We start from the raw sequence: 15,302 nt of genomic DNA, 5'->3' as shown, positions 1-15,302 counted from the left end.
TCTGTGGGCAGCTGGCCGTATTTACTTTGGGGCTTGCAGTGGGGCAGCATGTGGTCAGTTAGGATCGCGTGATACAGCAAAGCTGGTTGCCTTCTGATGGGACATAAGAGTAAGGAAGGAGCTGGGTCCCCTTGACCCCTACAAGAGTATGTTTCTAATTTCTAGAAAGCCTCCCGCTAGACTCTACCTCTTACAGTTTTCAGCATGCTTTAGTAATGCTAGCAGGGGGACCAAGCCTTTATCATATGAACCTTTAGGAACATTCTAGACCCAAATCATACCCCCCAGGTAGTTAGAATATGCCAAGTGCAGTGTTTCTATCACATTTGAGTTAACAGAAAAATGAAAAAAGATTCTGCATTCCTGGCCATTTACTTTAGGTAGTGACACCACTGGCACAGGATCCAGAAAGACCTCAGTTTAAATGCTGGTCCCATTATTTATTTACTAACTACATCTGCTGTTCATCCTCTGTGCAAATTTCCTCATTTGTAAAATGGTAACTTTATGACCTACTTCATGGAGTTATTGTGAGGGTTAAATGAGATAGGGGTAAGTTGTTGACTGTCTCCTTCATCCTTTACAAAAAGTCAGGGTGGTAATTCACTATGTAGACCCAGCTGATTGGAACTTGATGCATAGCCCATGGCCTCAAGAGCACAGTTCTGCTCTGATCTTCCAAAGGAATGCAGGCATGTGCACCAAACACAACCCCTAGTCTGTCTTTCTAATATATCTGTACCTCTGCATAGTATGTCTTAGGATTAAGTTAGAATCTAGGGAAGTTTTTTGCTGTTTTGTTTCGTTTTGTTTCCAGTTCAGTAGAATGTTCAGTGCACATTCTAACTATTAATACCTATTATATTATTATGGTGTCAATAGTATCAGATAGACTGACTGTTTTAATAAATTCTTAGCCCAGTAGTCAGCCATTGAGTGTCCACATGTAAGGGTCATTGTGACAGATACCTCAATTCTGACCACATTTATAGTAACTTGCATATATTTCACTAAAATACTTATCTACCCACAACTGTCTTTTAGACTTTCCAAGCACCAGATCTGTGAACCTAAAGTTGGCCAGGGTCAGTAAAAGACGCATGAAGATAACTATTCTAGTTCAGAAAAATGGATAGAATCCCTCCCAACCGTAGTTGACTCCTTAGGTAAGAAAGATACGGTTGGAAAGTACAAATGTGACAAAGAGAGAAGCAGTAGCAAGAGTTAAAGTTGGACTTGACAGTGAGGAGACAGGACAGCTCCAGCTAGTCATCTAAATAGGGAGAGCTCACTGGTACCTCAGACAGTGCAAGACTGCAGCTGGGTCAAGGGCAGTTGTTCTCTCAGTGGAAATGAGAGCAGGAGAGATGAAAGGAGGGGAAAACTGCTCCAGAGAGAGCTGCAGTAGAGGCCAGGCATAGTGGCATACGTCTGTAATCCCAACACTCAGGAGGCTAAGGAGGTGAGGTGAGTGTTTCAGGCTATTCTTTCTTACATAACAAACTTGAGGCCAAGCTGTCCTGTCTCACAAAACCAGAAAGAAGGGAAGGGAAGAGGCAGGCACTTGGGCTAAGAGGGCATCCATGTGAGGAAAGTATTAGTATTTAATCTCCTCTAGTTCTGAGATGGATGGTTACTTAACACGTTGCTAGGACCAAATACCGGGCAAAAGCAACTTGGGGGATTATTTAGACGTGACAGGGAAGGCATGGCAGGGAAGGCATGGCAACAGGAGAGTGGGGCTACTGATCACGTAGTATCCATAATCAGAAAGCAGAGGTGAATGCTGATGCACCCTCTCCCTGCTTTATTATGTCCAGGACCCCCACCCATCGGATGGTACTGCCTACACTGAGGGTCTTCCCACGGTAGCTAACCTAATTTTGAAACTTCCCCAAAGGCATGTCCAATCACCATGTTCATGGTTATTGATTCTCCGTCTGTCCCATCAAGTTGACATCACTATTGACCAAAGCGCTCAGCTAGGATTTTCAAATTGAGAAATAGTGTTTTGGCAATTCCTGGGCTCTGAGGCTAGCAGAACCGAAGAGAAGTTAAGAGAGTGTCATGACCCTTAAATAGCACCAAGTAGCTTATTGCACCCCCCCCCCAACTCACCATCCTTCCTGGAGGGAAGTCTTTTCTGTCCTTTATCCTTGAGGAAGATCCTGAGATCACTGCCTAACTGGAATCCAACCAATGTCTGTAGCCTGGCTGTCATTTGCAGAGGAGCAGGATAAATGAAGTGACCAGACCACCATAGCTATGTGTAGTTACAATGAGAGGATACTTCCTGTGGAAGAGATGAGGAAAAGCTTCAGAAACATGGTCAAAGGAAAGGAAGTCCAGAAGTAGATCCTTTGATTCTCCTTGCTGTGCTGGCCATTGCAAAACCACTCTGCTGATCCATGACTTCGGAGTGTGTGGTACTCCACCAGATGGCCTCTTCAGGGAGAACAAGCATCCTCTTCAGGGAGGTGTGAAATGAACCTCATCCAGGCACATGCAGCTGTATCCAAATCATTCTTTAAAATAATAGGATTCTTATTTTCCTTTATAAATCCTTTGTACTAGAGTGGGTAAGCAGATAAATAAGTAGGAAGGTTTACATGTATTTGGAGAGACTGTGTATTTCAAAATAGATTGGATTTTAGTTGAATCCTTTTTGTCATGACCAAGATTCTCAGAAATATTAATCTCACTGTATCCGGAGAGAAACTGGAACTTACTCCTACACATTCTTTGCACAGATCTTTGGAGACAGCATGGATGGTTGCATAGAGAACCGGACAAAGGCAGACTATACCCGCTCCGAGCCAACCCCAGGGAGCTCACTGCATGTCACCATCAGTGGCTTCTTAGCCTCTCGGCATTATTGTCCATTACTCCCCCTATTGAGTCAATGCAGGACCAGCTGGCCATTCTGATATTGCTACATGCGTTACTTTACTATCTTTCTAAAACAGTAAGGTAGAATAATGTTTCCATTAAGCCAGACATTTGTATTTCCTACATTAAAAGTACTGCCTCCTTACTTTCATCTTTTTTTCCCATATCTATTCAAAATATAAAAGTGTACATTGCTTTTGTGTTGACCAGCGACTGTGTAATCTGCATCTTCCTTTTGCACCACTCCCAGGAAAGAGAGGGAAATTAAAGTCAGAGGAGGTAAAACTCACACAGAGCTAGAAATGGTTAGATAGACAAAATATGTACTGTATTGCTATCCCTCGAAAATGAAAACAAAAAACTAAAATGTAAAACAAAAGCACAAGTCTCGGGTAGAAACAAAAGCGTGGTTTTCTGATCGAATGCTTTGGGTTTTGTTTTTGTTTCCCTCAGACTTAAAAGGACAACAGACATGATGTTTGGTGGAAAGCAGGTGGTGGTCTGTGGCTACGGAGAGGTAAAGAACCTTTTATTTACTTGTATATTTTCATTAAGATGTGCCAGAGTGTTATGTACAGACAAGTGCATCTGTGCCACACATTAGATGGGAACACGTCACTTTGGAGGCCTCGAGTTAAGTACCTTTCTATTCCCTTTGTGTTTTTTCTCAAGTTGATTTTCTGACTTGTTCCAGCACCAGTTTGTGATGTTCTTGTAGCTTGTGTTTTGGTTATAAGTCGTGAATGTGGGTGTTCTCGTGCATGTGAATGTGCTAAGGTGGGGGGGGGCAAAGATTTGTCTCTGAACTACATTTATTTGTTTTTCTTGTTTTTTTCCCCAAGCATGAATCTATTCAGCAAACTTACTTTGGAGGGAGGAAAGAGGGTCCCCTTCCTTTACCAGAAGCTTTGAGAAGTGTTTCCGCTGATTTACTGTGTGTGCTCTTTCCTGCTCAGGTGGGAAAGGGGTGCTGTGCTGCTCTGAAAGCCATGGGCTCCATTGTGTATGTAACTGAGATTGACCCCATCTGTGCCCTGCAAGCCTGGTAAGCAAGCCAGGGTTACTGTGTCTCCTTCACACCCAGACCCCTAGGGAGCTGTTAAGGGAACTCTAGGCTTCTGCCTCACAAAGGTCAAGGAGTTCTGCTCTGAGAGAAGTGAAACTTAGAATTCCTGTGGAAGTAGTAGCAGGGAATGCTTTGGTTTGAGAAACAAATATCCCAGTAATGTCTCTCTTCATATGTAATCTCCGCCCCTTTGAAAATAATGATCAAATAGAAAAGGCAGGCCCGAAAGATGGTTTACTAGACCAAGTGCACACTGTGCAGTCCTGAGGGCCTGCATTCAGGCTCCAGCTTCACAAAGGTGTTCCCTGACCTCCACAGGGATACCTTGGCCTGCGCTGACCCTCACACATACATCATGTGTTTTTATCAAAGTTCAGACTGTAATCTTAGCATTCCCAAAGCTGAGGCCTTGGTTACAGAATAAGACCTTGTCTCACCAGCCTGGGCTACAGAGTGAAATCCTGCCAGGAAGAGAGGGGAAGAGAGAGGGGGTGCAGCTTAGTGTGGAGCATGTGCTGGGACGTGGGTTCTGTCTTCGGCAGGGAGGAAGAGAGGGGAAGGAAATGCAGTAAGCTGTCAGAGACCTTCTGATGTAACACACTGAAAAGACTTCTGTGGTAGTCCTCCCAAAAATGTACAATGTGAATCTAACTTTGAGAAAATATCAGACAAATCTAAACTTAAAGTGAGATCTGCTAACTCTTATGTGAAGAATATATGGGAAATTTTAATATTCATATATATATGAATGTATGTATATATAGTATGTATATACATATATATATAGTGTGTGTGTATGTGAGAGAGAGAGAGAGAGAGAGAGAGAGAGAGAGAGAGAGAGAGAGAGAGAGAGAGGTTTTCTCTATATAACTTTGGTTGTCCTAGACTCACTTTGTAGGCTAGGCTGGCCTCTGCCTCCCTGAGTGCTGGGATTAAAGGCATGCACCACCATGCCCTGCTGTATTCTTACCATTCTTAAGGTTCAAAAAATTGTAAGCTTTTTTTTAGACTTTAACAATATTTGTATTATTTACTTAGCCCTTCACAGCTCACCTCACACAGAGAAAAAGGTTATTTGTCACTCATTTTGTAGCTTGTGTGGGGAATATGGTTCAAGCAGAACTCATGTCAGCTGCTGGTACTGCAGAGCGAAGGGGGGGGCTAAGTACCCCCATAAAGGTGACCACACCCAGGAAGGCTGATTGGCAAGCTGGAAGACAAAACTCTCAAAAAAAAAAGGCACATTTACAGGAATATAATAGTTCAGTGGAAAGTGCTTGCCTAGGTTCAATTTCTTGTACCCTAAGCACTTTCAATGGGGTCAGAGAATTGGCTGGGAATGTTATAGAAACAGGAAGAGGTATTTTTTCAGATAGGATCTCCCTGTGTAGCCCTGGCCTGGAACTCACACAGATCCATCTGCCTCTGCCTCCTGAGTGCTTGGATTAAAGGTGTGTGCCACCACACCAGGCAGGAGGAAGTTTTTGATGGAGGAGCTGTTTTGGCAGGTAGCAGAGACAGAGGATCACGGTCCATCTGTGGGGTCAGTGGGGGCCGCCATATGTCTTTGCTGCTTTAGAGGGAAGGGGAAATGTGCATCATAGCCAAGAGCACTGTAGTAAGTAGGCCCAGCACCCCAGCAATGATTCTGGAGCCGCCTCTTCCTTCTACAAGGACAGCAATGGAGGTGACCAGGTACAGGATGGCTGCTATGAGGGACCAGAAGAAGTCAGTCCAAGGCCAGTTGATGAATGATATCTTGGCGTGCAGATCATACATGTAGAAGACAAATAGGACAGCAGCAAAAATCATCTCCATCACCGACAGGGACGAACGAGTATGCTGAAGTATACGCACTGAAGCAGATGAAGGTCACCAGGCACAGTATAGTCTCAGCAAACAGGAGCATTCCCTTTCTGGTGCTCAAAAAGCTGGTGCAGGCTGTCCAGCAGCCAGGGGCTGAGAGGCACTCACAGTCTGCCATGGTGTGTGTTGGAGTCCCCAGGATGCAAAAGAAGCTCTGCTCTCTGGCTCACGGCTTCAAGTTAGCTGCACACCCAGTCTTCTGTCCCACAGTCTCAAAAATGTTTAACTTTTAAGTTTCTTTTCCCTCTCTTAAATGTGGATTCTAGCAGGGCATACCTTTAATCCCAGCATTTGGGAGTCAGAGACAAAAGGGTCTCTTGAGTTCAAGACTAGCCTAGTCTATTTACATAGTGAGTTCCAGTCCAGCCAGGGCTACATAGTCAGACTCTGTCTAAAATATAATAACAAGCAAATAAATATAGATAATCATCCTTCCCTCAGAGTATTATGAGAATTAAGTCAAGTAATTATTAGATACTGTCATACATTAACTAATAAACATAACAGGGCTCAGAGCTGCTGTCACAAAATGGATCTTCACTAAATGGTAATTGTTACTAAAATTACCTCCATCTTCTACAGAGTGAGAAATACCATAGTCACTAAAAGCTACTGCAAAGTCCAAGTTTATGTAGTGTATATCTATGTTTTATATTCTCTGTGCGGTGTTCACCACTAAACCTCAGGAAGAAGGACATTGGGATAAAATAAAGCTGGAATAAAGCATTTTCCCTCTGTCCTGCCACTCACAGAGCCCAGCCAGCAGCGCCAAAGCAGAGTCCACAGTAGATCATTGGCTTTCTCTAGTTGGCTTTGGTACATGGGGCCATAACTTTTCTAGTCCTGTCTGTTCATTCCAGACACCTGAACAAGACACTAATGACAGTGCAGTTCAAATGATCTCACAACCATGAACCAGTGATTTACGTGCTGAGGGTAAATAAGATGAGTAGACACAGGGGCTAGGTTCTGCTTTTATTTAGTTATTTGTTTGCTAGTTTGTTTTGGTGTTTTTCGAGACAGGGTGTCCTGGACTCACTCTGTAGACCAGGCTGGCCTCTAACTCACAGAGATCTGCCTGCCTCTGCCTCCCAGGTGTGTGCCACTGTGCCCTGTCATAAGGCTCTGCTTTTAAAAGAACACAAACAACCCCTGTGCTGTGTCGTAAGCTCTGTGAACAGCATGCAGTGCTGGAGGAGCACGGGGGACAACTGTCTCAACAGAAGACTGAGGCACTGTAGGCAGAAAAGAAGCAAAGCTGTATTAAAACTTATGCAATTATATTTTGTTTTGTCTTCCTCAGTTTGAAAGCATGTGTCTTCCACAAGGAGCAAGTGCATAGCCAAACAAGGGCCAGTACAGAGTATTTAAGGAGTTCACAGATAGGGTGCATTAGGAGAGAGGTAATATCTGAGGTTAGAATCCTTTGGCAGTAATCACTCATCAGTATGAGAATTTAGGTCTTATCCTGAAGAATTTTAAACATGTAAATAATATGATCCAAATCACACTTAGGGAAATCACTCTGCAAAATGATTTTGAGAGCTGTAACCTAGAGTCAATGAGAAGGGGCCATGCATTGCTGACCGGAGCTTAGCACAGCCAGAGTAAATGTATGTAAAAGGGGGAAGAACTAGACACAGTGGCACACACACCTCAAGAGAATTGCCTCACATTTAAGGCTAGCCTGGTCTACAAAGTAAATTCAGACCCTGTCTCAAAACCACCAAAAAATTGTGTGGGGCCATATATTCAAGAGACTTTTAAGGAACTGAGAAAAAGGACCAAGAAGATTTGGTTACAGTTTCAATTAGGAAGAAACAATTATTTTGCTTGGCTCATGCAGTTGGATTAAGCAGTAATGCTATTGCCCAAGGTAGAAAATATAGAAGAAAAATAGGGTGTGGAGGGTGTGGAGAGGATAATGAGCTTACTTTCAGACAAAGTTGGGGTTTCTTCTGGGAATCCTTGAGAAAAAATCTGGGGGAGTGTTTAATCATTGGCTATGAAGTACCTAGAAATCTAAGCTGGAGGTGTAGGTAAACGGTAGAGCTTTGCCTCGTTTGCTAGATCCTGGGTTCTAATCCCAGCACTGGGCAGCGAGAGAGGAGTGTGCCTGTTATGTGAGTGATGATTGACAGCCAAAGGCAGGATAAACATGACTGCTGAAAGAGGAGAGGAGAGTCCAGTGAAGAACCCCACAAAGTGCCAGTATTTAAGTATGGGAGAGCCTGAGAATGTAGGCAAGTGCCAAGTGGCACACATGCACATGGTCCTGGGATCAATCCCCAGCACCACAAAAAAGGGAGGAGTTATGTTTTAAGAAGGTAAATAATGCCTAATGTGGCAGAGAAACCAAGTCACTAAGGGACTGAAAAAAAAAAGCTTTTTATTTCAGAAGATAATTGATGATCTTACAAGAACAAGTTCCGTGAGAACAGATTCAATGGCTAATGTCACTTTCTAGAAAAATTCAGGCTGGGAATCTCATGGAAGCCCTTGCTTGGCTCCCTGTTATTAGGAAGAAATAGTTCCAGGGATTCAAAGCTGTATAAGCTAAGGAAATGATTTGGATTTTTGATTGACGAGTAGCTGCAGCCAGATGTGGAGAGCCAGCACTGGAGAGGAACACGCTAGAGGAGCCTGAGTTGGAGGCCAGCCTGGACTATACGGCGACACTGTCTTAAAGACCAAACAAGATAAACTGACTGGGAACATCCCAGCTATCCAAGGAGTGGCACTGTAACAGGGAACTTGGTGCTTGCTCTTAAGGCTGAATTTAATCAATCCCTCTTTATTTCTACAGTATGGATGGATTTCGACTAGTGAAACTAAATGAAGTCATCCGGCAAGTGGACATTGTTATTACTTGTACAGGTATGGTTGTGATATACCCAGTGGGGCAGGGCTTCGGAATGCTTTCACGGAGCAAGTGAAAAGTGATTGGAAGCATTCTGGATAAAGCCAGACTGTTAAAGCCAGAGGTGGGGGTTGACAAGTATCAGCCTCCTAGGATGTAGCTAGACTTTAGGTTGAGGAGTATGTGCCAGTGATTGCTACCAGGACTTTAAGCCTGCTGGATGTGTACTCCACCTCTGAGCTCCATTCTCAGCCTGTCTTCTTTTGTTTTACCCTAAAAGCAAACATTTGGCTGGGCATGATGGCACACACCGTTACTCATAACACTAGGGTTGCAGAGGAGTTTGAGGTCAGCCTGGTCTCATGAGTTCTAGGGCAGCCAGGAATACATAGTGAGGCCCTGTCTCCAAAAACAAAACAAAACATCAAATATGCTTCTATATACTCCCTATAAATTAAGACAGGGAATGCAAAATTAGTTAATAATTAGGAAAAATGGGAGTGGTTGTGTTAATTCTAAAATGGGTAGATTTTTAACTTCGAGGAGGAATGTTGAAAGTGGCTGGTTTCCTCAGATTGTACACTAGAGCCATAAACCACAGGAGCACTGGTTTTCTCTTAGAGCGAGGAGATAAAATGTGTTTATAGCTTCACCAAGAACAGGGGCACAGGATGGCTATGAGGAGCAGTTCTTGCTTCGTTCATCAGTCCCATGGGTCTTCCCCTCCTTCCCATGCTAGGGATTGAATGGACTTATTTTTAATAACTTAACTGGGCTGTGAAGCCATGTCATGCATTTCACCCATGTGTGTGCAGTTTTGTCTGTAGATATAGCTCTGAGGGTCTAGGGCTGATCCCCAGCACCAAAATTCAATACTTTATAAGAAATTCACAGGGTTGCACAGTGCTTACAGCAGCTTTTTATTGAGATGTAATCCATATAGCACAGTGTTCACCTTTGGAAAGTGTACAGTGTAGTGGTTTTCACTAAATTATGGAACATGCTGTTACCTAATTCTAGAACATTTGCATCATACCCACAAGAAGCCCTCTGTCATAAATGACCACACTTCATTACATCCTTCACACACCTGTAACCCAAGCAACCACTGATCTTTCTGTCTGTGTATATTTGCTTTTCCTGGACATTCTATGTAAAACAAAGTCATACAGTATGTCGTCTTTTGTGACTGGCCTCTTTTACTTGACATGATCCTTCCAAGTCCCATCTATATAATAACAAGTGTTAATATTTCATTCCTTTCTGTGTGGCTATACCACAATTTATCTTTTCTGCTGAATATAGATGGATGTTTGGGTTGGTTTCACTTTGTGGTGATCATGAATAATGCTACTACAAGCATTGACTCCAGGTCCTCGTGTGGACATGTTTTCAGGTCTCTTGTCTGTAAAACCAAGAATAAAATTACTGTCATATAGTAACTCTACTTTGAAGGAATTACCAAACTGTTTTTGAAAGTGACAGGACAGTACTGTTGTACTGTTGGACCTACCGTGCTCGAGGGCTCCAGTTTCTCCACACCCTCAGCAACACAGTATTGTGTTTTTATTATTGCCATCCCAGTGAACATAAAGCAGGACATGATTTTGATGGCTACTGATTTCCCCATTCATATCTGCTCTAGAGGAACATTCTTTCAGGTCACTTGTTCATTTTATTTGTCTTTATTATTGTAAGAGTTGTAAGAGTCCCCAATACATTTGGGGTAGAAATCCTATTTCACTGTTTGTTTACAAAGATTCTGTTCCATTCCCTGGGCTGTCCTTTAAACACTTCCTTAGTGGGGTCATGTATAGCAAGGATTTGTATGTTTATTGATGTAGTCCAGTCTCTATTTTTCTTCTGTTGATTGTGTTTGAAGTGCTATATGGGAGTAGACTGCTTCTGAACCTGAAGCCACTGGATTCTCTATTATGTTCCTCTGAGATTTCTATAACAACTTAGAATGTTATGGTTTTTGCTCTTAAGAATATGGCCAGGCGGTGGTGGCACACGCCTTTAATCCCAGCATTCGGGAGGCAGAGGCAGGCAGATCGCTGTGAGTTCAAGGCCAGCCTGGTCTACAAAGTGAGTCCAGGACAGCCAAGAGAAACGCTGTCTCGAAAAACCCAAATTAAAAAAAAAAAAAAGAATATGATCTGTGTAGAATTTATTTTTATATATTTCATTATATATGTTGATTTTATATGTGTATGTGTGTTTGTATGTTATATGAGGTAGGAGTCTAACTTCATTCCTTTTCATGTGGGTATCTCTTCTGTTTTTCAGGTAACAAGAATGTAGTGACCAGAGAGCATTTGGACCGTATGAAGAACAGCTGCATCGTTTGTAACATGGGACATTCCAACACTGAGATTGATGTGGTAAGATCATTACTGATCATTACTGGGGCATTTTTTATTTTTCATTCATTCTCTCTTCCCCAAGTAACAAACTGAAAGAAGAAAAGGCAGGGCCATCAACTATTCTAAGCATGACTGTTGCAGTAGAGCATCGGTATCTTTTCACTTCCAGTCCTATGGCCTGCGCTTAGGGGCAAAACAAAGCTTTTTCGTCGCACTTGTTTCAAATGATTGTCTCCTCCCACCCAGGCTTGATTACCTACTTAGACTGTGGAACATTTTCTTTCTGTGTGAAGAATTGGGAGCTGGATAAACTCAGTGTGAGTCAGAATGGTAGTCAGTATTTTGGGGATGTTCAGTTTTACATAAAGATGAGCTAACCAGGCTAGACCATGAAAACACTCAAAGGAGAGAGAACCGTGGCCTAGAGTGAGTGCCTTTCCTTAGGGTGGCTGTGTCTGTCAGACACTGTATTTTCTTTTTTTCTTTCCCTCTTTCACTGGCGTAGGTCTCCCCTTAACGTATCTGTCAAACTGCAGTACTTGGGCCTGTAGGTACCACCTTCAATACAGAGCCACTGTGTAGCAGCATGTGTTCTTAAACCTGCAAAGTCTATTGCTGTAGTTCTCCAATCTGATTATATTCATCCAAACCTCTAATAAGTTGTCCCAGTAATAGTTAATAGAGGTGTATTTATTTCTTTTCAGACTTACCAAAGTATCCCTCAGTATGACTTTGACTCTGGCTTTAAGTTTTTATGGCATTTTCTGGCACATCTGTCTTTCTCTGTGGGTAACTGGCTCAACCATAGCATGCTTTCATCTCCACTGAGGGCTGCTGTGATTGAGCTTCAGCATTTCAGGTAAGACCAGCTGACACTGAGAGCCTTCTTGGGTAATCTTAATTTTCTGTGGTTCCTCTTTTTAACCCCATATTCTATTCTTTGGTATTAGAAATAGCTGGCTGGGGGTGTAGCTCAGTGTCAGAGTGTTTGCCTCACACTGAGACTCCAGGTTTAACCCTGCACCACAGCACCAAAGGGAAAGAAGAAAATACCAAGAACCCACCAAGCCAACAGCTAGTCTGGGGGCTGAGTGCCCCGGCATCATTACTCTGTCCTGTCACTGTAGTTTGCTTATAATTACTAATTGAGTTGATAGTTGGTTCTTGGCAGGGGAGTGGATCCTCTTACATTTCACTTATGTACTGTGAGTAAAAGGGCACCTTTACTAAATGATCAAAGATAGAGTAAGAGGGAAAAAGAGTTTATTTCTAAAACCCCAGGAAGCTCTAAATAACTTTAATGCAATCATTTAACTCTCAAGCTTTTACTTTTTCTCATTCCCTTGACTACTCTGTGAGGAGTTATTCTTAACTTTAAACTGGGAAGTATGGACATTAAGTACACTGATAAGTCACACGATTGACTTATCACACAGTTTTTAGGTATTTGAGCCTGTGTGTGGGGTGGTGCACACCTTGAATCCCAGCATTTAGGAGGTAGAGACAAGCAGATCTCTGAGCTCAAAGCTGCCCTAGTCTACAGAGTGTAAGCTCCAGGGCAACTAGGCCAACACAGAGAAACCCTGTCTAAAAAAAAAAAAAAACAAAAACAAAAAACAAAAACAAAAAAAGAAGAAGAAAAGAAACAAAACTCAGGTGTCTTGACTCCAGGGCCTAGTTTCCCCTTTAAAGATGTGAATGACTCCTCAGAATAAGGGTCAGGAGGCCACAGATGTTATTCTGTGATGGCAACAGCAGCTGCAGTTCCAGGTGCTTAGAGTCAGTGAACATAACAAGTTCCTGTCCTCCTAGCGCTTATGCGTGAGTGAGAATAAAAGTAAACATAATAAACAAATAAAGTTATTAAGGTTAAAAAGTAAAAACACAGCAGGAAAACGAAGTAGAGCATGGTAGAGACAGAGCACTAGGTTATTTTATATTTATGGTTGTGAGCCTCGCCTTTAGCGGCTGAGCCATCTCTCCAGCCCTAGGTTGTTATTTTAAATAGAAGCATCAAACTGCTGGTTGCGCACATCTGTAATCTCAGCACTCTGGGAGGCAGAGGCAGGCAGATCTCTGTGAGTTCGAGGCCAGCCTGGTCTACAAAGCAAGTCCAGGACCCAGGACAGACAAGGCTACATAGAGAAACCCTGTCTCGGAGGGGGGAAGAAAGAGGATCACCCTGGAGAGCATGTTGAAACTAGGCTTGGTTTTGCCATTAGTGCTAGGTAGACTTACATATTTGCCACAACAGGAGCCAAGAGCCATCTCTTTTTTCCTTTGAATTCATATGCTAAATTAAACAGTCCAGAGAAGATGCTGCCCAGAGGGCTTTTGAAAGTTAATTATTAGTGTTCAATGGTGGTGTCACAGAGCATGTAAAACAAAGCTTAAGGTAACAGAAAACTCAAGATTGTAATCCCAGCCCTTCAGAAAGGTAAGACAGATTGCTGGGAATTCAAGGCCACCTAGGGCTGCATAATAAGATCTCTCTCAAAAACACAAACAAGAAAGTAGCACACTCAGCCAATAGTTAGAACTAGGACGCTCATTCATTATTTAGCAAGTATATACTGAATACTTGGCCTGCTCTATACCAAGTTTTAACTGAACAACATCTTGCTGCTTATGGAGTTTATATCCTTGTGTGAGAGATGGATAATAAATAAGTCAACAGCTATTGTCTGTGTTGTATTGAATGAAAAACAAGATAAGGGTGTTGAGAACACTCTTCTAATTGAAATGGCCAAGAAAGGTATTTTTGTGGCTATAATATTGGGAGCAGGAAGCTGAATGAAAGGCAGAGCAAGGCATCTGAGTACTGTGTATTCAGAGAGAATGGTCAAGCAGGGATGTAGCTCAGGGGCAGAGCACTTGTCTGGAATGAGTGCACAAGGGCCGGGTTCAGCCTCAGCATTGCAAAGAGGGGGGAACACCAAGGTGGCAAGTAAAAGAGCCCAAGAAGGTGTGGTAGAGCCAGCAAGATGGCTCAGCAGGTATAGACACTTGCAACCAGCCCTGAAAGCCTGAGTTGAATCCATGGAACCCACGTGAAGGAGAGAACCATTTCCTTTGACCTGCACACATACACACACCGTGTAGATGCCAACACATACACAAAGAGAAGTAAGTGATCGATAAGTAAGTAAATGTAACCTTCAAAGATAAAGTCTGGTGGCAGTGACAAAATGGACAGGAAAGTGGGTGAGGGTAGAGGAGGCAACTTGGGGTGATGATAAGGCAGAGCTTTGTGGGTCACAGTAACTAGACTTTTATCTAAATAGATGAGATGCCACTGGACAGTGTTTAACAAATGAACAACAAAATCTATCCGATGTATATTTTTAAATGCCAGGGTGGCTTTTGTGTAAAGAAGACCCTGCTGGGTGTGAGTAGGCGTAGGGACAGCGGGAGGCTCCCCAAGATGGTGGAGGTGCTGCTGGACTCGGCAGGGAAGCAGTAGAGGTGGAAAGGCCCTGTGTAGCCGGTGGGCTGTGCTGACCCAGCTAGATGCAGAGTGTGAACAGAGAAAAGAGATTCTCTGTAAGTCACCTTAGTTTTAATATGTAGAATTACTTAGTAAATATTCATTCAGATAGATAATTGATCTTCTGTAACCAAAATTTAGAGAAGAAATTCTCTATAAATCAAGTTAGTGTTACTGTGTATCATTTATCCAGCTAGATTTGTATTGTTTGGTTTTTAAGACAGGGTCTCAACCTATAGGGGCTCAAAGAGATTCACCTGCTGCCTAGCCAGAGTTTTGTGATAAAAATTTAGAGTAAATCCCTAGTACTTGGGGGTCAAGGTGGGAGGCGGATGGGGTTGAGGCTTGCTTAGGTTACCTAGAGAGCTCCAGGCTCTCGTGGGCTGTGTGTGCAGTGACAGCCTCTGAGTGTGTCTCCCCTCTCCCAAAAATTACTTAGGTTTTTCTTTTCCTCTTTTGGGTAGGAATTTTTGGTTTTGCCTAACTTTGAGATAGTGCTTGCTGTATATTTCAGGAGAGAATAGTTCATGAAAAATGTTAGCCATTTAGAAAGCTGTACTTTTTCCCCTGGAAACTATGAGTTCTGTGACTACTGGAGAGCCTGCTGTAGGCTACTTGCTGGCCAGCTCTTTCTTTCTCATACTTCCTGACTCACGTGGAAGACCTGTGTGATTGCCAGCTTCACAGCTCAAGTGGATCAAGTGCATCATTACAGATGCACACTTTCAAAGAATGCTTTTCAAAGCCGTGCTGTCGATTCTGTTGTAA

General features: G+C 42.9%; 1 protein-coding gene and 1 pseudogene across 6 annotated transcripts in view; one reads left to right on the top strand and one right to left on the bottom strand.

The window, feature by feature from the left end:
• Positions 1-15,302, top strand: part of AHCYL2 (adenosylhomocysteinase like 2) — a 166,686-nt gene that overhangs the window by 139,496 nt on the left and 11,888 nt on the right. For all 5 annotated transcript variants that reach the window (XM_084786348.1, XM_084786352.1, XM_084786349.1 and 2 more), the window contains exons 9-12: positions 3,343-3,406; positions 3,846-3,934; positions 8,628-8,698; positions 10,971-11,065. In XM_084786348.1, coding sequence (XP_084642474.1) covers positions 3,343-3,406; positions 3,846-3,934; positions 8,628-8,698; positions 10,971-11,065 — 319 coding nt within the window. The remainder of the gene's footprint in view (positions 1-3,342; positions 3,407-3,845; positions 3,935-8,627; positions 8,699-10,970; positions 11,066-15,302) is intronic.
• LOC311600104 (proteolipid protein 2-like) lies at positions 5,039-8,619 on the bottom strand (annotated as a pseudogene). Its single transcript has one exon. The product of its transcript is annotated as a proteolipid protein 2-like (transcript).

The sequence above is a fragment of the Acomys minous genome (assembly GCF_964271855.1).
Source record: "Acomys minous genome assembly, chromosome: 6".
Taxonomy (NCBI): domain Eukaryota; kingdom Metazoa; phylum Chordata; class Mammalia; order Rodentia; family Muridae; genus Acomys; species Acomys minous.
The sequence above is the reverse complement of the archived record's forward strand: the minus strand, read 5'-3'. Positions and strand labels throughout refer to the sequence as shown.